Source organism: Suricata suricatta, chromosome 15, assembly GCF_006229205.1.
Source record: "Suricata suricatta isolate VVHF042 chromosome 15, meerkat_22Aug2017_6uvM2_HiC, whole genome shotgun sequence".
Lineage (NCBI taxonomy): Eukaryota > Metazoa > Chordata > Mammalia > Carnivora > Herpestidae > Suricata > Suricata suricatta.
This window is the reverse complement of record NC_043714.1, coordinates 71,253,820-71,276,209: the sequence shown is the minus strand read 5'-3', so window position 1 is coordinate 71,276,209 and position 22,390 is coordinate 71,253,820. Positions and strand designations below refer to the sequence as shown.

At 54.3% G+C, this 22,390-nt stretch overlaps 1 protein-coding gene across 2 annotated transcripts in view; it reads left to right on the top strand.

The window, feature by feature from the left end:
* The window catches only part of ZFAT (zinc finger and AT-hook domain containing), a 179,126-nt gene that overhangs the window by 92,618 nt on the left and 64,118 nt on the right, over positions 1-22,390 (top strand). For both annotated transcript variants that reach the window (XM_029923577.1, XM_029923578.1), the window contains exons 9-11: positions 1,604-1,753; positions 3,855-4,028; positions 16,502-16,590. In XM_029923577.1, the coding sequence (XP_029779437.1) occupies positions 1,604-1,753; positions 3,855-4,028; positions 16,502-16,590 (413 nt within the window). The remainder of the gene's footprint in view (positions 1-1,603; positions 1,754-3,854; positions 4,029-16,501; positions 16,591-22,390) is intronic.

The following is a 22,390-nucleotide window of genomic DNA, read 5'->3' as shown; positions in this document are numbered from 1 at the left end:
GGCTCATGAGGCGTGTGTGCTCCAGGCTGAGGGGCCTTGGTGAGTCCTGTGGCCGTCACCTTGGTCGCCCCATTCTAGTTTCCTTGGCCACTTAGAGGTGTGAAGCACGAGCCGCCTGGACATTCATGCCTGTCACACTTCTCACCACTGGGATCCATTTCCTCCAATTTGCTCTGTTAATTCCTGTTTCTTCTCTGTGTTCTTCCTTGGAGTTCATCCTTGGGGAGGACTTGGGGGCTCCCCGGCCGGGGACACTGACGCCTTGTGTTCAGGTCATTGGCACTTCCCTGCCACCCTGTGAGTGCTTTGGGGGAGGGGGTCCACTGTTAAGGCCCGTCCGCGATCCCTGGTGTCACGTGGCGGCCCGAGAGCACGGACGGACGCGGGTGGTGTGCGGCAGACGTGAGGGGCGGGTGAGCCGGGGCGCTTCGTCCGGGCCCCTTTCCTCTGTGTTGTGTCGCTGCTCTCGTGTTCGGGCACCGACTCACTGATGACAAATGGTGATGGAGAAACATAGAGGAATAACGGTTCACGAACACTCACATTCTGTCTGGGAGCAAGCGGAGCCCCGAGGCCCTGCCTGTGGTTCCCTGGGGGGCCTCATTCTGCACGCCCCTGTGTCAGCCCGTGTCCCGTGTCAGCCCGTGTCCTGTGTCACCTGCGTGCGGTGTGAGCCGAGGGTGCTCACTTAAACCATTTGCTTATGAACATATGTGAGCTGCTCTTTCTCTCTGGTTAAAACTTCAAATATCTACAAAACGGGATAACAGGAGGGACCCCCAAGGACCCACACCAGCTTGGCCCCTGCACTCACGTGCACTTTGCTAGACTACTTTCCTGTAGTGACCCCCCAGACTTTTAGTTCTAGAATATCTTCCAGTGCGCCCCACATGGGTGGCGTTTTCCCGTGAACGAACTTTAGGATGTGTTTCCAGCAAGTCAGGGTGCGCTCTGGACAGAGCCACTGGGTCACCGTGAAAACAGAACTGCGGGGAGGAGCACCGGGTATTAATGTGTTAAATGGTGGGTCACTAAATTCTACACCTGAAACCAGTTTTACCTCGTACGTTAACTAACTGGAATTTAAGTAAAAGCCTGAAATAAAAACAAAAGTAAAATAAAATAAAACAAACAATTAATGGTAATTCCTTATTACCGTGTACTAATAGTTCATTTAAAATTCCCCAAGTCCACCGAAGATTGATTGTTTGAATCAAGACTCAAGCATTTTGTTTTTAGTTGTCACATCACTTGAGTGTCTTGTATTCTGTGGGACACTTCTGTTCCTGTGACATCGACTTGTTGGAGGGACTGGGTCACTTTCCCTGCAGATGATTTCACGTCCTGCATTTGTGGGACAGTGCCTGGTGCCTCCTTTCCCCTCACCTTTCATGGTCACGGATATTTAGATCTGAGACTTGGAGATGCTGCTTTAACCTTTAGGCTGAAATTCTACCTTGTGACTCCATGGGGCACATCCGGATTTGTCACCTTAGTGCTGCCAGGGTCGGCCAGGGGGTTTGGTCACTGTCACAAGGTTCACGTCCATCTCCCTTGAGCCCATCTGCTTTGGCCTCTGATGGTCCCCCTGCTTTCCTTCTAGAGGTCTCCATGAGCACGATCTCTGAGGTTCTCGGGAGGAGGGTCCAGCTGAAAGGGCTGATCGGAAAGAGAGCCATGAAGTGCCCGTACTGTGATTTCTATTTCATGAAGAACGGCTCCGACCTTCAGCGTCATATTTGGGCTCATGAAGGTGAGTACTCCTCTTTCGGGATGGAGCACCCTTTTGATTCCGTGCTCCCGGGCTTCAGGTGGGATGGCTTCCAGGGAAGTCATGTTGTCACATGCCCTGCAGTTTGAGAAGCGTGTGCCGCAGGCAGCTGAGCTCCACGACTTCAGCTGCTGCCTGTGGGGCTGCTGGTGCAGTGGGCAGGGTGTGCGGTGCCCTGCAGCTCCCGTTGGGGCCGCACTGAAGTAAATCCCCTTGACCCCGCGCCGGGCGGCGAGCCCCAGGAGAAGGGGGACGGCACTGTCTGTCACGCGGGGCTCCAGTGGCCGCCGTGGTGCCCTGGCACGGCAGGTGCTGAGGAAGGACTGCTGTGACATAGAGGAGCAAAGGCCAGGAGGACGGCAGCGTGTCCGTCATGGAGGAAGAGTCCAGAAGGCAGGAGAGTTGTGTGGAGATGAAGCAGCAGCAGGAGGAACACAGGCTGTGCTTTTGGGGTGCTCGCCTATGAGAGGAGGATGGGGAGCACGCTCTGGGACTTCAGGAGAGCGCTGGAGACAGTGGGCCACCAACTTTGCTTCCCGCCATAGGGACGCAGCTGTCCCGGGGCTGAGGCTCGGAGCTGGGGCAGAGGGAGCCCTCCGGGACGTGGGTGGAGGTCCCGCCTGTGAGTTCAGAGCCTGGGACGCAGCAGGCAGGAAAAGGAGATGGCTCCTGGGGAGGACGGAGGATGGAGAGTTTCTGACTGTGGACGGGAGTGCCAGCCCCCAGCACTGTCAGGAAGGGGGAGGTGGACGGGTCAGTCACTGCTGCAGCAGGACCCGGGCCAGGCAGAAGGGGCTGAGGTCAGAGCCAAGGTTGGGAGGTACTTTTGTTTACCAGCACGGGTGCACCTCTGCCCCGTGTCCCAGGCACACCTCGCAGCCTCCCTCAAGCCTCGCTTTCCTTCACTGCCAAGTCTCAGGTCTCATAGACGAGGGCTGGGCCTGCTGGGTGCACAGCGAGGCCGGTCTCCCCTGCGCTCGGTGTCAGGCACAGCGTCCCTCTTGCCACGCACGTGGCGCCAGGTGTCATGGCCTTTTTGCTTTATGCCCTCTCACCCCCCCCCCATCGTCCCCACCCGGCCAGCGACTGCAGGGCCTGGGTCCCCTCCGCCTCAGAGCACCCTCCACGCTTGCCTCCGAGCAGGTCCCAGCAGGTATGTGCTGAGTGAAGGGAGAGCAGCCCGGGCGCCCACGGCGCAGGCCGTTAGCCCGACACCGTGCGCTGTACGGAGACGCACTGTCACCTCTGATCCTGGGCGCCCGAGCCCACGGAGCTTTGCACGCAGGCCCTTGTTTCCCTGACTTGGTCAGTGTAGCTCAGCTCAGTTGGGATTTAGTGAATGTGTGCTCCAGAAACTGCCCGGGGTCTGTGCCCTCACGGGGTTTGCAGACCGTGGGGAGCGGCAGGTGTGCCACAGCAGTATGACTGGCAGATGGTTCCGGACCTTCCCTTAGGCAGGCCGTAGGAGGCTGCTCAGGGGAGGCAGGCCGGAGGAGGCCGGCCAGAGGAAGCCGCCCAGGGGAGGCTGCTGAGGGGAGGCTGGAGGAGGCTGGCCAGGGGAGTCCACCAAGTGGAGGCCAGCCAGAGGAGGTCGGAGGAGGCCGCCCAGGGGAGGCCAGCGAGAGGAGGCTGGAGGAGGCCGCCCAGGGGGAGGCAGGCCAGAGGCGGCTGGAGGAGGCTGGCTAGGGGAGTCCACCAAGTGGAGGCCAGCCAGAGGAGGCTGGAGGAGGCCGCCCAGGGGGAGGCAGGCCAGAGGCGGCTGGAGGAGGCTGGCCAGGGAGTCCACCAAGTGGAGGCCAGCCAGAGGAGGCTGGAGGAGGCCGCCCAGGGGGAGGCAGGCCAGAGGCGGCTGGAGGAGGCTGGCTAGGGGAGGCCTGGCCGAGCTGGGAGTGAGGGCGTGGCGGGCTGAAGGGACAGCACAGAGGAGCATGGTGAGGCAGGTGTGTGGCTGTTTAGGGACGGGCAGGTGCACTGCTCTGTTCAACGTGGATGTGCACATGTATCTTTGGTAGGCACACGTATGCACACACGTATGTAAATAGGGGTGTGTGTGATTTTGTATGTTTTTCCCCTCCTCTGGTAGGTGTGAAACCCTTCAAATGTTCTTTGTGCGAGTATGCGACTCGCAGCAAGAGTAACCTCAAGGCTCACATGAACCGTCACAGCACTGAGAAGACGCACCTGTGCGACATGTGTGGCAAGAAATTCAAATCAAAAGGGACGTTGAAAAGTCACAAGCTGCTTCACACTGCTGACGGTGAGTCCTTGCCTCGGACCACAGCGAGCTTGTTTCCCTCTTGGAGGTGTGGGTGGGGGGCGCCTGGGTGGCTCAGTGGGCTAAGTGACTCCTGATTTCAGCTGCCGTCGTCATCTTACGGTTCGTGGGGTCGAACCCCACGTCTGGCTCTGCTCTGACAGAGTGGGGCCTGCTTGGGATTCTCTCTCCACTCTCTGCCTCCTCCCTGCTTGTGTGTGTGTTTGCTCACTCTCTCTGTCTTTCTCCGTCTCTCTTAAAAAAAAAAAAAACAAACCAAAAAACCAAAGCCACGGTGTGGTGTGAATCTGACATTCCAAGTCTGGCAGAAACCGTGAGGGCAGGAGAGGGCCGTGTCTTGCAGAATTTCAGTTCTGCGTCCGAGCGGACGGAGCTCAATCCGTCGTGTCCCCTGTGCTCAGTGCTGGAGCTTTGTCTGGCCTCCACCAGTGCTTGCTGAACCGTGCCTGTGTGTGCGTGCGTACGTGTGTGCACGCACACGGGCAAGGTAGATGCGGTACGGATGCTGCCTCAGGAAATAAGCACCCTCAGGAGGCCTTGGGCTCAAAGCTTGAATCCTCTTCAGCCCTCCGTCCCCACCTGAGCCTGAGGACCTTGAGCCATGAACACACTTGACCTGACCACACCTGACCCACTTGATCCACACTCGGGCGGATGCTTCTCTCTGAGCTGCCGCAGGGGCTTACAGTCAGTCCCAAGTGGGGCTCCGTGAGAAGTGCAAACAATGGTTGGGCCAATTTGACCTTGAAAAGTACACCTCAGTGGTTTTCTAATTTCATTCCTTCGTTGAGAACCATGGATCGAGTTCTTACTCCATTCCAGTCTGTGCCCTGGGTGTGGGGTCAGTCAGGAATGGTCTCCGGCCCAGCGGGGAGGAAGGAGGCACACAGCCGTGCGGGAGGCGGTGCGGTGGTGGGAGCGGCTCGCGGCCCCGGGAGGAGGACCTGCATCGCCGCGGGCAGGGCCGCAATGGTCAGCGGGGCAGGATGGAGGGAAGGAAGGCAGAGCCTTGCATGTATATAGTAGGTGCTCAATAAACGTCCGTTGGTTGAATGAGTGAAAACTGTAAAGTGCCTGGCCTGCAGTGCTTGGCAAACAGAAGCACTCGGTGCCAATTACTTCCCCCGTCTCCTCTCTCGGATGGTTCTATTAAATGGAATGCTTGTGAATTGGATATTTTAAAATCCAGTGGAGGGACTCACCATTAAATGAATCTTCTCGGGTCTCTTTCGCACATGCCTGCGAAGCCAATTTCTCACATCTCTTGGCTTCTTTAAAGCGACGTGTCCCTGTTTATTCACTCCTGTTTCCCAGAGGGGCTCGTTACTGCGCCCCAGAAGGGGTGGGTCGGGGTCGGTGGAGGTCTCAGTTAAAAAAGGTTTGCGGGTCAATGTGTACAGAGAGAGACATTGCTCAGTAAAGGGCCTTACTAAACCCCTTGCATGTTTGCCAGCAGCATGAAAGAATTTAATGCAAAAACCATGCCGTAGTACATTTCCTCCCTCCCTGACTTTGAGGAGGGCCGACGGGCGTGCGGCCTGGAGGCTTTCGCAGCATCCCGCCGCCAGTAGCAGATGGGGAAGGCGACGTGGGGCGGCACCTTTCTGTTACATAATCCAACAGGAATCCTCTAATCATCAGACTGGAAGCTCTTTGAAGCTCCCTGCTAATTCCTTCGGGCACCCCCACCCCGCCCCCTCCGACCTGCCCTCACGCACTTGACTTAAGAAGTTTTCCAGTAAAACTTGCAAAGAGGAGTTCTCCGAGCGTCAAGCGCTCTCGGATGTGTCGAGGGTGTCGTCATCGGACGAGTGGTGCGTCGAGTGTGGAACTTAGGTCTGCGTGGAGGAAGCGGCGTTTCCCCCTCGCTCCTTCGGTTGGGAGGAGACCCCATGGCTACATGTGGAAATATTCTGGGAGGTGTAAGTGTGGACGTGCTTTTTCTCTCTCCTCTAAAGCTGGGATCATTGGAGGATGAAGGAGCCCGCTTGTCCGTGGTCTCTTTACTTCTGAAATCATACACTCTAGAGCCAGGAAGTCAGTGGGACCTGAGCCGCCAGCTGGCTGATCGCTCCAAGTTCATGGCCTAGGCTCCAGCGAGACAGGTGTCCACACAGCATCTGCGGCCCTCTTACCCTTTCACCAGCTCACCCTGGAGCAAAGGTTAAGGGACGGGTGGGCATGGACTTGGTGGCTTTCGGTGGCTCACCTTTACCAGCCCGTGTGCGGGTGACGGGTCACCAAGGGAGGGCTGACGGCAGCGCCTGTTTAGTGTGCACCCCAGCGGGTCCACCTCAAGCTCCTTTTCTCTGGTTTTTGTGAACCACAGGAGTATAAGCCCAGAGTGCACCGTGCCCCAGGCGGCTTACGGAACCGCAAGCCTAGACTAACGTACAGATTTAGCTGCTGAAGAAGGCCTGCTTCTCTGACACCTCCCGGGGCAGAGCGTCCTCAGCCGCACCTCGCGCATCCCTGGCACAGCGTCTGGACCGTCACTGCAGTTGTGGCGCCCTGCCTTTCCCGCTCTCCCCTCTGGCTCTGTGCCGCCCCCGGTTTCTTCCCATGCCTAACGCTGACCCATTCCTCCTGTGTCAGGGCTGCTGTGCTACTTACAGAGAGCCATCAGTCTCATAAGCCTGCGGTCGCCTGAAGTTTGGCCTTGAAAGTACAGAGACTTCTTTAAACTGTATTTTTGTCGCGGTAGCTATTTCTGCTCTGAGTTGCCATCGCTCAGACTACTGCCGATGCTGGGGTTGTGGGGACGCTCCTGCGCAAAATTCCTGCTGCACAGTGGGCCGTGCTTCCTTGTTCCAGTGTTTTCTTTCCTCTTTGAGAGAGAGAGGGAGTGCATGCACACACGAGTGGGGAAGGGGCAGGTGCAGGGGCGGGGGAGAGAGAATCTTAACCAGGTTCCACACTCAGCGTAGAGCCCAATGCCAGGCTCAGTCCCGCGACCCTGGGATCACGACCTGAGCCAAAATCAAGAGTTAGACGCCCAACCAGCTGAGCCTTCGGGCGCCCCAGGGAGCTCTTCTGACATTAGGCAGCACGGCCCGTGGGCCAGGCTGTGTGGAGAGGCGGTCGGCGGAGCGGGTGCGGTGGTGGGCTCCCGAGGGCAGACCCGGGTTGGAACTACTTCCCGCCTGCGTGACCGTTAATGGTCGGTCTTCATCAGCCCTGTTAGATTCCCGTGGCTGCTGTAACAAACAAGCACAAACTAAGGGGCTTAAGTCAACACAGATGTGTTATGTGACAGTTGTGGAGCTCAGCGATCTGAGATCAGGTCGTCAGTGGGAGGGGCTGCTTGCTTTCTGGAGGCTCCAGGGGAGAATCTGGTGTTCTGGACTTGGTAGCTTCTGGAGTCTGTCTGTGTTCTTTGGCTCATGAGCCCCTGCCTTCATGTTCAAAGGCAGCAGCAGAGCCCCGCCAGTCTGTCTGTCCCTCTGCTTCCATGATCGTGTCTCCTCTATGACCCTGACCCTCCTCCCTGTGATTTCACTGAGCCCACCCGGATAGTACCGGATAAATGACCTCAAGATCCGTAGCCGAGTCCCATCTGCAAAATCTGTTTTGCCATAGAAGGTAATAGGCTCTGGGGATTAGGATCTGGGTGTGTTTGGGAGAGGGCATTACCTACCGCCGAGGGGTTGTAGGAAGATTACTTGGGTTCTAAGTGGTGGGTAGGTGTACCTGTCCCCCGGCGGTCAGTGTCCTCACCTGTCAGCAACCTTGGACACGGCGTAGGGATGGGTGCTTGTAGTGCTTAATCTGCACCATCTCTGTCATTCAGGAAAGATCACATTTGTCTTCTCCCAGATTCTCCCTCATTAGGAAGGCATGGTGCCAGAGTGAATATTTAAAAAGTGTCAATGTTGAAAAAGGTAAAGTCAGTGTTCTGATAAATTTACTTATGCAAAATATCACCTTTCACAGCTAGACTGGATAAACAGTCATCATCAGGTATTTTCACCTTCATGCCTCTAGATATTATTACTACTAATAGTCTGATTTGTGCAGATTTCTTTAGGTGTTTTAGTTCTCCTTCAAGTTTGAGGCACACATAAAATTGGATTTGGCAGGAATGACTTTACAGGTATTTCAAACATAGTGCCTTAAATCAGAAGGAAGTTTCCATCGCTGTCTTCCTTTGTGTGCCGACGGGCTCCAAATGCCAGGAGACAAAGGGCATGGTCTTGTGATCACATGTTGGTTTGAGATTTTTCTGCCATTCCACCTCTCCCTGGTTTTATAGAGAGCGCTATTTAAAGTGAGGGAGCAGCTGTAGCCTTCCTCCGGGAGGCGCATCCAGCGGACGAGGGCGGAGTCAGAAACAAAGGAAGCTGACAGGTGCTGTGCTTGTGTTCTTTCCGTTTTTTTAAAGTGTATTTTTTCAGTCTTACTGAGATGTAATTGACATATAACACTGCATTGGTCTAAGGCGTTCAGCACGGATTTGGCGTGTTGTCTATATTGTAAAATGGTTATCACAGTAGGTTTAGTGAACGTGGATCACATCCCGTAGTTGCTGGTTATGGTTGAGTATTTCTTATTTTACTGAATGTATTTAACATGCAACATTGTGTAAATGTAGCGAGTTGGTACATGGTTGTAATATATTGCTGTTGCTGTGGTATTTATCACATTGCCTTATCCACACGGTATTCTTGTCTGTATCCATTGTGTTGTGGGTTAGCTCACTGTGGCTAATTTACTCCGCCTTGCAAGTTTGAACCCTTGAGCAACATCAGTCTGTATCCTCCTGGCCCCCTGCTAACCACCATTTTACTCTGGTTTTTTTTTTTTTTTTCGAGTTTGACATTTTTAGATTCCACGGGAGTGAAGACAGTGCTTGCCTTTCTCAGTCTGTCTTATTTCACTTAGCATAATGCCCTCAAGGTCCGTCCTTGTTGAGGACGGCCAAATAGTCTCCTTTCTCATGGCTGAGTAATACCCCGTTGTGTGTGTCCCCCATCTTTCTTACCCCCTCATCTGTTGATAGCATTTGGCTTGTTTCTGCACCTTGACTCTTGTGACCGATGCTCTCATGAATACGGGAGTGTGGATGGCTCTTTTAAATCCCGTTTTCATCCCTTCGGGTGTGTACTCGGCAGTGGAATTGCTGGGGGAGCGAGTAGATGGTGTAGTAGGTCTGTCTTCAATTTCTTGACCAACCTCATATTGTTTTCCATAGTGGTTGAACCATTTTTCATTCCCACCACCACTACACCAGGGTGCCCCTTTCCCCATGTCCTCACCAGCATGCTGTGTGCTTTCCAGGTGCCGGACACCTGGCTGGGGCTACATCCGTCCTGCAGTGAGCCCCCCACCAGCTGCCGCAAGTGCGGGGTAACTGCTGCCCCTTTGTCCTTGGGAGAGGCTCCTACTTGGGCGTCGGGCACCCAGCCAGGCAGCTGTTCCACCACTCATCTTCTCCCGCACAGCAGAAGGAAATTCAACCGGGAGGGCAGTCCCAGATCCCTGGGGGTGGGGACACCTCGCTTCTTCTAACCCAAGACAATCACAAAGGTCCTTCCTTCCTCCACCCTGTCGCTACATCCTGTCCCCTCCGTCCTAACGGGGCACGCCGGGTAAGACCTCAGTAAAGGGTACTTCTCAGATCACTGGACACCACACCCGTGCTTTCCTGTACTGTCTGGTGGCACTTGAGTTCAGTCAACATCCTGTCACCAGGCCCAGCCAGTGCCCCCCAGGTGTCTGGTCAGCTTTGTTCCGTCAGCTGTGGAACGTGGGCTGATGAGCTCCTGTTACCAGAGAAACAGACTCCTCCCGATGGAAACACAGACGGATGAACAGAAGTAGTGGAGATGACATGTGTACCCCTGTGCCGCCATCTTCGGAGGGGACTTGTACCAGATCACGCCTCCTGGGGGAATCAGGAGCCGTGGTAAAATGTTGTGCTTCCAGAACGAGCCGTGAGGTCTGCAGAGGAGCCCGCCAGCCAGCCCAGCGCTCACCGAGACGCCGAACGGAAGGTCGGCGGGGGCTCATGCTGATGGTGTCCTTTTTCTTACCACCCGCGGCAGCCACCCGCCTAATCCGCTGCCCGTGATGCTGCCTTCAGGCTTCATCTTTGAACCGCCCGACACATCTTTTCTTTCTTTCTTGAGCTCATTCGGTGCCTGTTCCTGAGCCCCTCCTGGGGAAAGTAGCCAATTTTGTTCTTGTGGTAGTGGTTTCCTTTTTCCCCTTAACTTTTTTAAATTAAAGTATGCGACTCGTTCTAAGACGTGCATGCTTCACAAGGGCACAGCTCACCATGTTATACAGGCAGCTCCAAAGTGACCGCATCCCAGGACGAGGCCAGGACATTGCCGGTCCCGCAGAAGCCTCGTTGCCCTCCCCCCATCCATCCCTTCCTTCCTCCTCAAGGCTGCAGCTGCCTGCACTTGTAACTCTGTACCTGATCTGGCCGGTCCTTGAACCTCGTGTGGACTGGTTCGTGTAGTACTGGCTCAGAATGACTTTGGCTGTGTAGTTAGATCCCGTCTCGGCAGACCAGGAATGGCCTGGGATTATTCACCACATGAGGCCACTGCCTGTTCCTTGTGAGGAAGAGGAACAAAGACACCTGGGCAGAAGGACCGTGACCAGCCCAGCAGGGCCGGGGTGGCGCTTTAAAACAGCAAACTCTCCTGAACTTCAGGTTCAAGAACCACTGATACCATTTTAAGGTTCCATGTTGGAAGATCTGGCTTCTGAAATTGTAGGTCATAGTCGATGGGCTGGAATGCCGCAGCCTTGGAGAGATGGCTGCTCATGTGTCCGAAATGCTCTTCCATTGCCCAGCAAACGTGGAACCTGCCGTCCCCAAGATCTAGCCCTTCCTTCCATGTGTGCCCAGAATTCTGCTGCCAGGAAAGAAACTATTCTTTTAAAAATTCATTTCTGGGGCACCTGGGTGGCTCAGTTGGGCATCGGACTTCGGCTCAGGTCATGAACTTGGTGTTTCCTGGGCTTGAGTCCTGCATCAGGCTCTGTGCTGACGGCTCGGAGCCTGGAGTCTGCTTTGGATTCTCTGTCTTCCTCTTTCTCTCTGCCTCTTCCCTGCTTGTGCTCTGTCTCTCTCATCCTCTCTTAAAAAAAACCTGGGGCACCTGGGTGGCTCAGTCGCTTAAGCGTCTGGCTTCGGCTCAGGTCATGATCTCATAGTTTGTGGGTTCGAGCCCTGCATTGGGCTCTGTGCTGACAACTAGCTTAGAGCCTGGAGCCTGCTTCAGATTCTGTGTCTCCCTCTCTCTCTGACCCTCCCATGCTCATGCTGTCTCTCTCTGTCTCTCAAAAATAAATAAAAAAACATTAAAAAAATTTAAACAAATGTGTTTCCAATCATTTTTCATGTTCATGTGGAACATAGTTGTAATTAAAGTATAATATTCTTATGGCTTCAAAACTACTAATTGCAATGATTGTTCGTGGTTGCAGAGTCCGTGAACGGTACGTGAGGGGTTGTGCGATGTCCTGGGAAGGTGGAGGGCCACCCTGAACCGCATAACCAGTTCCTTATTTGTGGACAGGGTAGAATTTTCTGTTTTCTCCCCATTAGAACCTCGGTTGCAAGGAACCCTTTCTTGCACATGAACTTTTCCTTCTTTTGAATTAATTCCTTAAGACTCCTTTCCAGGAACGGGGTAGCTATTTTGTCTGTGTTTTAATGAAGCATTAATGCTGCCAACTTACTGCTTTCAAAGCATCGTGCTGGAAATACGGTGTGTTCTGGCTCAGCCCTTTCAGGTTAGTTCCTCATGTGGGTTAGAGATGGTCCGTTTCTTGGTTTAATGTGTGTTAGGTCTTCGCATGTTGCTGTGATTTTTACTTATTTTATAGCCTAGAAGCAAACAGGTAAATTTGAGGGTTGAATGGATTGACTCAGTTGAGCTGCAAGACGCATTTCTAATGTTGGCTGGTTCGTGGGGTTGATGTAGGTGTTTGCTAATCGTCGGCTTCTTTCGATGCACTAAATGAATTAATTCTCTCGTGTTGAATTGTTTGTTCATGCCCTGTTTTTATCTGTTTGCTTTCTGGGGTCTTGGCATTTTGTGTTCCTGCATTCACTGATTTCATTCGACGGCCACATCTATTGGGACTCTTGGTTGTACTCAGGGTCGCTGAAGCAGGAAAGGGGCCTTTGTTGGATTGGGATCAAGGGATCTTCTAGAGGCTTGAGGTCTCCGTGTGCTTGGTTACTTCTTCCCAGAACTGTCTTCACCTCCTCTTCGTGTGGTCTGGCCCTCATCTTCCCGTCTTAGCTTGACTGCCGCCTCCGCACAGAGTTCTGTTTTCATCCCGTTCCGTCCTATTTCATGTCTGTGGTCGGGGGGAGGGAGCACGGCTGAGCAGACTCCCTGTGGGGCTTTGTTGGGGCTCTCCTGAACGCACTGCTCGCCCTCCAGCCACATGGGGCGCGGGATGAGAAGTGTCCGTCCCTGCCCTCAGAGTTCCCCCAGCCCGGCCAGGGTGCCAGGCAGAGCGGCCGGAGGAGAGCTGATGAGCCTCTGGGGTAGAGCAGCGTAGGATTCAAGAACGACAGAACAAAAGCTGAAAAGTTCCACTGTCATGAAGCTAAATGAATAAGCAAGAGAAGTCAATAAAATGTATGGCATCGACGGTTGAGATAGGAAATATGAGTCCGGTGTCTGAGTCCACGCTCGGAGCACGCAGGGGTTACCTCCATGCTTCTAGTGCAGCCTCAGAGCGGCAGAGACGGAGGAGCCCAGGGTCACACAGGGCGAGCTGGACAGAGCCAGAAAGAACGCATCTCCCTTCCACTTACCCTTTCTGGGCACCCCTTTCCAACGGGCCATCATCCTGTGTCATGGCCTTCATGGCACAGATGTGTCAATTGCTGTTCCTTTTGGGGACTCTGTGTCCTGCTTGTTTTAGTGGAATGATCTATATGTGGTTCAAACTGGGGTCCTTGGGGTCCAGATCCAGGCTGGGAGGTGACCCCCGCCCACTCCAAGGATGGACTCAGACACGGCGCGGCCTACACTGAAAAGCTGCCCTGAAGAGATGAGGCTGAGGGTGCGTGCAGCGACCTACCGCGGGCCCCGCCCCCCCACGATTGCTCAGGACAGCTGGTCCAATGCGACTGTGGTCCTAGGACTTTGACCTCCCCATGTTCTCTGGGACCATCCAGGGGTAGGTCTAATAACCCAGCAAGTTGCTCAGATTCTTGATCCTGGTTCCTCATCCCTGAGAGGGGTTAGCACTGCCTGCCTCCCCAAGTTTTGGGGGGCTCACGGCTGAGATCAGAGACCTCAAGTCCTAGTACAGCGGCTGAGGGACAGTGACTCAGCAGGTGGAGCTCATCAGGTAAGTTGTGGGAGAAATGGATTAACTTTTTACATCAACAACCTCTTTTCTTTCTTTGTAATCAGGTTTTCTTTTCCTGGGCTGTGGTGTGAGCCTGGTACAGGCATTTCCTCGGCCGGCCCTTTGAGGTCCCTCTGGCCTCGGGGAAGTACCACGTTTTCCGGCCGACTGTCCCGGCAGTTCTCAGGAGAATCTTGACAGCAGCCAAGATAGTCTCCACGCAGCGCTCCTTTATGGTTAGTCACGGATCTACACTGCGTTACTTTCATTAGGCAGCAGAAGATTATGTCAAGTGCTCTCCCAGGCCTGTTGAGAGGGGCTGTCAGCTGCTGAAACATTCATAATAATTATTGCCCGGGCCCCGAGGCTTCTGTCGGGCAGGCTCGTAGGAGGCGCCTTCTTTCTCTGTCTCCCGCAGAGCCCTGGGAGCGTATCCGTAAAAGGCTGACTCTTGATCCCAAATGAGGTGACTCCATTTATTCATTTCAGAGTATCTTTTTAGCACTTAATCTTTTACTCTTGAAGTCAAGGGTATTGGTAACAAGTGAAAATATTTATCCCTTCGGAGAATGACTCGATCCACTTTCCTCCTCTCCTCTGGCGGTGGAGGACCCAACACCATTTTGCTCAGGCTGCCTGGGCGGAGTAGTGATGCGTTGAAGCAAGTCTCGAGTCCGCGTTGGGAGTATGGATGGCTCAGGTTATATCCGAGATGTGTAGACGCGGGCGGCTCTGTGTCTGAAAAAAGATACTATACTTAAGAACAAGTGTCCATTGGTCTGTGGTTATGACTTGTCTGCCTTACACGTGGGAAAGTTTTCCCCACACTTAGGACTTGCAGAATTAGTAGAATCTGAGGTTCGCGACTCTGGAATGAGGGTGTAATTATATTAACCTGTTTATAGCATTGTGTCTTTTTGCTGTTCCTGCTGTGCTGCTCATGTGAGATCACAAAATTGCCTTTTTTATTCGTTGTAAAACGCATAGAGCATGTTGGGCGTGTGCTATGCCCTCAGGCGCTAGGTGCCGGGATGAACAAGACACAGACCCTGTGGGCAGCCAAGGCAGCCCCAGGCTTGTGACCAGGCAGCAGCTGCAGTCGGGCATGGCCAGAAGCACGTGGAGAGAGAGTGTTTGGGAGAATTGGGGCGGGGGGGCAGGGGCGCTGACTCTCTGCCCAGCTGCCGGAGATGTTGTTCGACTTGAGTTGTGAGTGACAGTGAAGAATGGCCAGACGCCGAGGGGCAGTGCAGCCCGGGCATGGAAGATGTTAGCCAAGGCCCGGCAGGATGTTGCCAGAACAGAAAGACTTCCTGACGTGTAGAGTGGGAGTCAGAGAGCAGGGTCGGGCCTGGGATGTGAGTTCGGTCTGCGGGGTCTTCTGTGCCGTGTTCTAGAGCTTCAGCTTTGTTCTGCCTGTTGGGAATCACTGGCGGGTGTGCAGGAAGGGCTGTGGGAGAGCTTGTGTGTGAGATCATCTGGATGGAGGATGGTGGGGCGTCTGCGTGGATGGAGAGATGCATGATGGATGGAGGGAGGAGGAGGAAGGGTGGCGGGGTGGATGGTTAGCTGATGGGTAATGGATGGATGGCCGATGACGGGGAGAGTTACCTGAAGGCAAGGAGACCAGGTTAGAGGTTTTTTGCCCTTGTTCAGGGAAGAAGTGAGGAGGGCGTGCACCAGCATGGAGGGATTGAAACAGAGTACCAGGTCTCTGACGTTGTGATCGGTGCTGGCGGTGAGTGAGAGTGAAGAGCTGGGAGGGCTGGAGGTAGGGCGCACTCGGCGGGGAAGATAATAACTCCAGTTTAGCTCATTTGGGTCAGCTAAGCAGGAGTCCATCCCACTGTTGGACACTCAGGTCTCAAGATCAGGGAAGGGTCGAAGATGGAGAAGAATGAAAAAGAGTGAGAGTGGAAGGTATAGAAGTTGGCCTTAACGGTTTGCAGAAGTCTGCAGGGGAAGGTTACAGGGCTGCTCGCAGCAGGGGAGGAAAGGAGCGTGGGCCAGGGCGTGGTGGGATGCCGGTGTGTGAAAGGTGCACGCGGGGGAGGATGCCTCACCCACACCGAGGACACTGTTAGCAGAGCCCCGCTCGGCAGAGACCAGTCCGCCACGGGCTGAGTTACGCCACTGGCCGGGCGGCAGGGTGAATGGCTTTCCAGTGCCTGGGGCCCCGAGGCATTTTCACTGGGTTTGAGGGAGCACCGGACGGGAAGCTGCACAGCTTGTCGGAGCAGGAAAGAAGTGCCAGGCTCCTGGGAGGAGCCCGTGTCCCTGCCACCGCGTGCCGTCACTGTGCTCGTGGTTCCCGATGGATTCACACTCGCAGAAACTGCTCAGTGAACGGTCGACCACTACTAGAAGTAGGTCAGGTTTATACTTTGTCCTGCATTTGGACCACGGCCCGTTGAGGTTTTCCTTCTGCTAACCAGGGAGTAAAAAAGGTAGCCGGCCCATGTATCCATTAACTTGTCTTAACAAATAAGTTGTGGGCCGGTTCACCCCAGTAATGGATGCTCGTGTATCACCAAGAGAGCAGAGTGTCTTATGTTTCTGTGTGGCTTCTCTCTAGCGTCCCCTCCGATCTGCCTTGCCTGTTCCCACCAGGGTCAGAGGTTCCAGACCGATCATGCTGCCTTGTGCGGTGCTTCTGCCTTCTCCTGGCTCTTCGGGACAGTGCGGTGCTCTGGGTCCGATGCCACAGGCCCACGGCGCTCTGGCCCCGCTGCCTCTCCGGGGCCAGTGCTTGCTCCCTGTGGACCTCGTGCTCCAGGTCTCGGAAGGAAGACCCAGGCGCTCCAGTCCCTGGGCACCTGGGTCCCACCTCTGTGCTCGCCGTGTGCACCTCTTTCCTGTAGTCGGCTGTACGCACCTTAGACACCCCACCTTCTCCTTAGACAGCCTGCTCGGTGTCTGCTCACGGGGCCCCCCAGGCAGGCCGTCCTTCCCCCTCCACGGCGAGCCCCTTTCTGATGCCACTTGTGTGGACAGAGTGTGCTGCCTCGTGTGTGTGCATGTATAGGCTCTGGACTGCCCAGGTGGCGAGGGGCGTCCTTGTGTACCTGGCTCCACGCCGGGCCCTTCAGGCGCATGCTCACCGTGTCTTCCCTTCTTTCCAGGGAAGCAGTTCAAGTGCACGGTGTGTGACTACACGGCGGCCCAGAAGCCCCAGCTGCTGCGGCACATGGAGCAGCACGCCTCCTTCAAGGTGAGAGGACCCGGCGTGCCGGCTCCCGGTTCACACTGCGAGCGCATCGCTCGGCCGGGTGGAGGGAGAGGTCATTATCTGGGGTGTTCCCCTCCCTTCCGGCTCCCCCTCAGCAAGAGCACATTGAGTCCAGGGTAGAGCGCGTGTCCTGGCATCTCTCTGCCCTCTGGAAACCAGGTCCGGGGACCGCGTGTGAGACCGTGAAGGTCAGAGACAGGCATGCGCTTCCTGCGGAGACCCGCAGTGGTTAGAGGAAAGCCCGTGATCGTGAGGACGGGGCTTTCAGATCCTGACTCGCCTCGCGCGTGTCCCCTGGCACGGCAGCTGTCAGTGCCCACCTGCAGAGCTGGCCTTGGTGCCGCGCGGTGCCCACGGTGGGCTGGCGTGTCACTGCAGCTCAGGGGCTGCTGGCGCCCCTGCTCCTTTCACAGCCGGAACCGATCTCTCTGTAGCTCGGTCGCTCATTTCCACTCGGCAGCTGCTCGTGCCGCAGTTGGTGACCATGGAAGCGCGGCCCGGCCAGCGTGCCTCGGGAGGGCTTCTGCTGGGCACAGGCGGCTCTGCCCTCACAGCCGCCGCCGCACACACACCCGTGGGGCCGGGAGCAGGGTGCTCGCAGTGTCGGCTGAGATTGGGTGCGCCCCCGAAACCGGAGAAGCAGCACGCAGGAGGGGCCGGGGCCGGCACTTCACGTCAGCTCTCCCCGCCCCCGCAGCAGACAGTCCCCATATGACAGAGCCCCGAGGAAGGTACAAGGTCACCTGTCAGGCCTGTCTGCCGTGCCTGGATCTGCAGACATGAGTCACTGTTACACCGCTGACCTCTGTGTGCGGTGACCGCCTCTTGGGGCGTGGGGACCGGCCCCTCTGCCGGGGAGCGATCCTGATGCTCGGAACTGCCCTGGGGGACACGGGCTCTCAGGGTCTCGCCTCCTCTGCTTAGGCGGCCAGGTGGCTCCAAGTGGTTAAGGCTTGTGTGCTTTACACGTCCAGGAAGTGAAGGGGCCAGACCTTGGACTTCGCCTCCGAGTCCAAGGCGTGGGCTTCTCCCTGCGTCTTCTCGTAACCCTTGAGGTCAGAAGGGGGCCCACGGGGAACACGGAGGCGCCAAGCCTGTGGTCCGCATGGCTGCCCTGATGTGGCCGCGGAGGACCCGTGTTTCTCAGGTGGGACGCGCTTGTCACCTTTGGGAGTGGCAGGGGGGTCCTGAGCATCCTGCAGAGCTGGCCTGGGATTACAGTGGGGACCCTCGTCTCCAGAGTCACAGCCACGGACTAACACTAGGGACCCTGGCTTTCCCCAGACGGCGCAGTGCGGGCGCCCGGGCGGCCCTCACTCTAGACCAGAAACGTGGACCTGGCAAGGCTACTTACTGTCCTCGGCACCCCAGTGTTGGAGCTAGAGTTTTTGTTTGTTGGTTGGTTTTCAGTGTGGAACATTTTCCTTCCTGACTGGGCGCCGCTGAATGGTGTTTCTGCCCCGAATCGTCCCTGTGTTCTTCCTAAGGTCTGTGGCGTCTTTGGCTTGTGTGTGGAGGCAGTGGACTTGGGGATGGCTTGTGCTCAGGTGTCACCCTCCTGTGCAGTTCTCAACTGTGTGCAGTCGTCACACAGCTGCCATCCTCTGCTGGGACCTCGGGTCACCTCTGGTTTCCCACGGGCTCCCTGTGGCTTCAGGTGCCCTCCCTCTGCTGGAGCGAGAACCACTCAGTCAGCCCCTGGCCTCTTTCCTCCTCCGGGTCAGGGTCTCCAGTGTTTCTCACGAGACAGGACAGACAAAGCAGAACGAAGCTGGTTCCCTTCAGCTGGCAGGGGACTGCGCTTCCCTTTGCGCTCTGTCGCAGGTTCCTGTCACTGCTTGGACAGCCACCTCCAGCTTGGTGGCTCCCCACGCCACTGGGCGTTAGCGTGTAGTTCCGGATTCCAGCACAGGTGTCACTGCAGGCAAGGTGACGGGAGGGCTGCGTTCTTCCAGGGGCTCTTGGAGAAGATCCATCCCCTTGACTTTTTGGGCTTCTACACGCCGCCCGCACTCCTTTGCTCCTGGCCCCGGCCCTCCCTCTGGGAAGCCAGCAGCATAGCATCCCACCTCTGCTCCGATTCTCTTCCGCCTCCCTTCCGCCCTCCACCTGTGAGGACCTTTCACCCATGGGCCACTTGGATGGCCCAGGAGGATGTCCGTACCTTTAGGTCAGATGATCATCAGCCTCAGCCTTGCCTGTAGTCTCAACTTCTTTCTGTCACGTGAGCTTCCAGATATCAGGACTCGGACATCTTTGCGGACACATTATTCCACCTCCTGCATCCCCCCCTCCTTCTGCTCTGTTTTCTTCATTTCACATCTGCTCCTGGCAGAAGACTTCTATCAAAATCCGAAAATACACAGTATGCGTGGTCCCGCTCTCCCTCTGCGTGCCAGCTGCAAACGTTGCTCAGAAATCAGGCCCGTCTGCTTTGCCAGTGCTCGGTGAGGCTCAGCGTCTTCGTGCAGACACTGCTGATCTATTGCAGTTGACTTGCAAGAGGAAACCAATTTGCCTTTGTGGGTCTAGATGTGTAATTTGCAGTATATAATTTGTGTCAGGAAACACTGTAATAAGGGCAAACTCTTGTATTGCCTTTTAAAATTGCATGTTGTTATTTATTCATTTTAAGAAAAAAATTAATATGTGTTCACTAAATAAGATTGGGAAAGTGCCTTTCGTTCCCTTTCTGTGTGCAGGTTTTGGATATATATATGTATTTTAGACATAATTGGGGTCTTACTGTAAATGAGCATTTTTGGGTGGAGATTAAAACATCAGCTTCACCGCCGATAAAGCTCTGTGAGAGAATGCAGCTTAAATGAGTGGCCAGATGGTTTGCTAAGAATACTTCGCGTTTGAGTTAGAATAACCTCCCAGTCAAAGGCAGGGCTGGCGAGCCTGCCTGATTAGGACATTATAAATATTGCCTTTTTAAAATCATCGTTTCGTAGGCATTTTCCCATCTCATGAAAGTATAGTTACTGTACAACCATTTTGAGTGGCTGCTTAGGGATGAGTATCATAGTTCAGTTGCCCACTCCCCCTCGTCATCGGACAGTTTGGCAGGGCCCTGCTTGGCCGTGACAGGTAACTCCACCAGGGACAACTTCACGCCGAAAGCACTGCCGGCCATCCTGATGGTGGAAGGACTGTAACACACGGGCTGAAGCCCCTCCCAGCACCGCTGATTCACAAGCGATGCGGGGGTTCTGTGCACTCTCACAGCTGTAGGCAAAGTGCCTTCGCACGCGGGGAGCAGACGCCCTCACGCACACAGGGAGATGCTTGCACGTGAGCCAGGGGCCTCCCCGCAAAGTGGGCTCGCTCCCCCCCTCCTGCTGCTCCTCTCTTCGCTTTCTTGCAGGTAAGTCAGCCAGCGTGCTGCCCGGGGAGGGGGTGTGATCACAGGCTGGACTCGCCTCGTTCGGCTTCCTCTCTCCGTTGGGCTCCATGAACCCACAACTCTCTTGATAGAAGTGTTCTCAGTGAAGGGGCGAGGTGACTCAGTGGCAGTCTCCTTACATGTAATAAGAAGTGACATTACTTCATTTAGAGAGTTTTATTTAAAATTATCTATTCATTTATTTATTTTTAATTTTATTAGAGAGAGAGAGCAGGGGAGAGGAGCAGAGGGACAGAGAGAGGGAACCTTAAACAGGCTCCAGGCTTAGTGGGGAGCCTGACATGGGGCTTGATCCCACACCCTGGGATCACGACCTGAGCTGAAATCAAGAATCGGATGCTCAACTGACTGAGCCACCCAGTCGCCCCTAAAATAATTTTAGACTCACATAGAGTCCGGCAGATTTCCCAGGTACCTAGCCCCCATCTTCCCTCAACAGTAACACCTTCTTTAACTGTATTGTGCTGTCAAAACTAGAGAATTGGCTTCCGTATCCTGCTATAAACTAAACTGCAGGCCTTAGTTGGATTTCACCAGTCCTCTTTCTTTCTTAATTAATCAAGTAGTGCTAGGTTCACAGCACGATTGAGAGGAAAGGACAGAGCGGTCCCGTGTACCGTCTGGCCCTGCTCCCACAGACAGCTCCCCCGTTTCCAACATCCCCACCAGACTCGTACATTTGTCACAACTGATGAGTCTGGATCGATACATCACACTCGCCCAAGGCCATGGTCTCCATTAAGGCTCAGTGCTGGTGTCTGCATGCTGTGGGCTTTGACAGACGTGTCACAACATGTATCCACGGATAAGGTTATCATGCACAGTGGTCTCCCTGCCTTTAAAATCCTCTGTGCTCCACCTGTTCATCCCCCCCACCCCCCATCCGCCACCAACTCTTACCACCTCCACAGTTTTGCCTCTTCCAGAATGTCATAGAGTTGGAATCATACAGTCTATAGCTTTTTCAGATTGGCTTCTTTCACTCAGTAATATACATTTAAGGTTCCCCCATATCTTTTCATGACTTGAGAGTGCATTTCTTTGTAGTGCTGAATAATATTCCTCTATCCAGATGGGCCACAGTTTATTTACCCTTTCATCTACTGAAGGACATCTTGGTTACTTCTAAGTTTTGCCATTATGAATACAACTGCTTAAACACTGTGTAGAGATGTAATCCTCCGACTCCTTTAGGCAAATGCTAAGGACTGTGATTGCTGGAGTGTATGGTAGGAGTACGTTTAGCTCTGCAAGAAACTGCCACACTGTCCTCCAAAGTGGCTGTACCGTTTTGCATCCCCACTGACGGGAGTGGGAGTTCCACGGCTCCACATCTTCACCGGCATTTGGTGGTGGTGGTGTTCTCGACTTGGGCCATTCTGAGAGCTGTGAGGATCATCACCTCGGTCTTGCTTTAATTTGTGTTTGTGTTTTTCTGATGATATATGTTGTGGAGCGTTTTCCCTGTGCCTGTTCATCGTCTGGTACCTGCAGTAGTGATGGGCCTGTTCAGGCGTTTCGCTCATTTTTCACTCGGGTTGCCCATTTTCTGATGGCTGAGTTGTAAGAGTTTGTGTATTTTGGAAAACAGTCGTTACCAGATACATCTTTGCAAATATTTTCTCCTAGTCTGCAGCCCGTCTTTTCATTCTCTTGAATAACAAAGTTTTACTTTTTCGTTTAGAGGGATACTTATTTAAAGAGGATGCTTGTTTTTGCTAGCCCTGTATGTATCTTTACATACTGCACTTGAGAGTGACATGCTCAGTTCACTGGAGTTTGTGGAGGCTCTGAAATTGGATTGTTACTACTGATACGTAAAAGCAGAGTGGTGCTGTTTTCTTTCCTATCCTTAGAGATGTTGAGGCTGGGGTGGAGTTGCTGATGAGGGAGGGTGAGAGGGAGAGAGAGAGAGAGAGAAGAGACCAAGGAGGAGGGAAATAGCTAGATGAGCGTCAGAAGAGAGGCAGGCTGGGGCTTGTATCAGAGTCCTGTAGAAAAACATGCCACCAATCCACTATTTTAGCTGATTTGAGCTCACTCTTCCCTCCCCAGCTTGTTTGCTATCCTGATTGATTCGTCCATTCATTCTAGGAAACTATTCTAAATTTCTCTCAGTACACTTGTTAGATATCAGTGCCAGAGCATGGTCCTTGAAGGTCGTGTTTTTCCAAACCCAAGAAGGAAAATATTGATTGGGCACCTGGAATTCTAATAATAATTGGTTTTGTAATGTTTGTCTTACTTTTGTCAGTGATTATCTCATATTAAAAATAACCTGCTCCGGGCATCCCAGCTGAAAAGTTGGCAAAGAGAAGGGAATAGCTCTTGGGTATGTGATAAGGTGCCTAATGTCACTGATAATAAAATAAA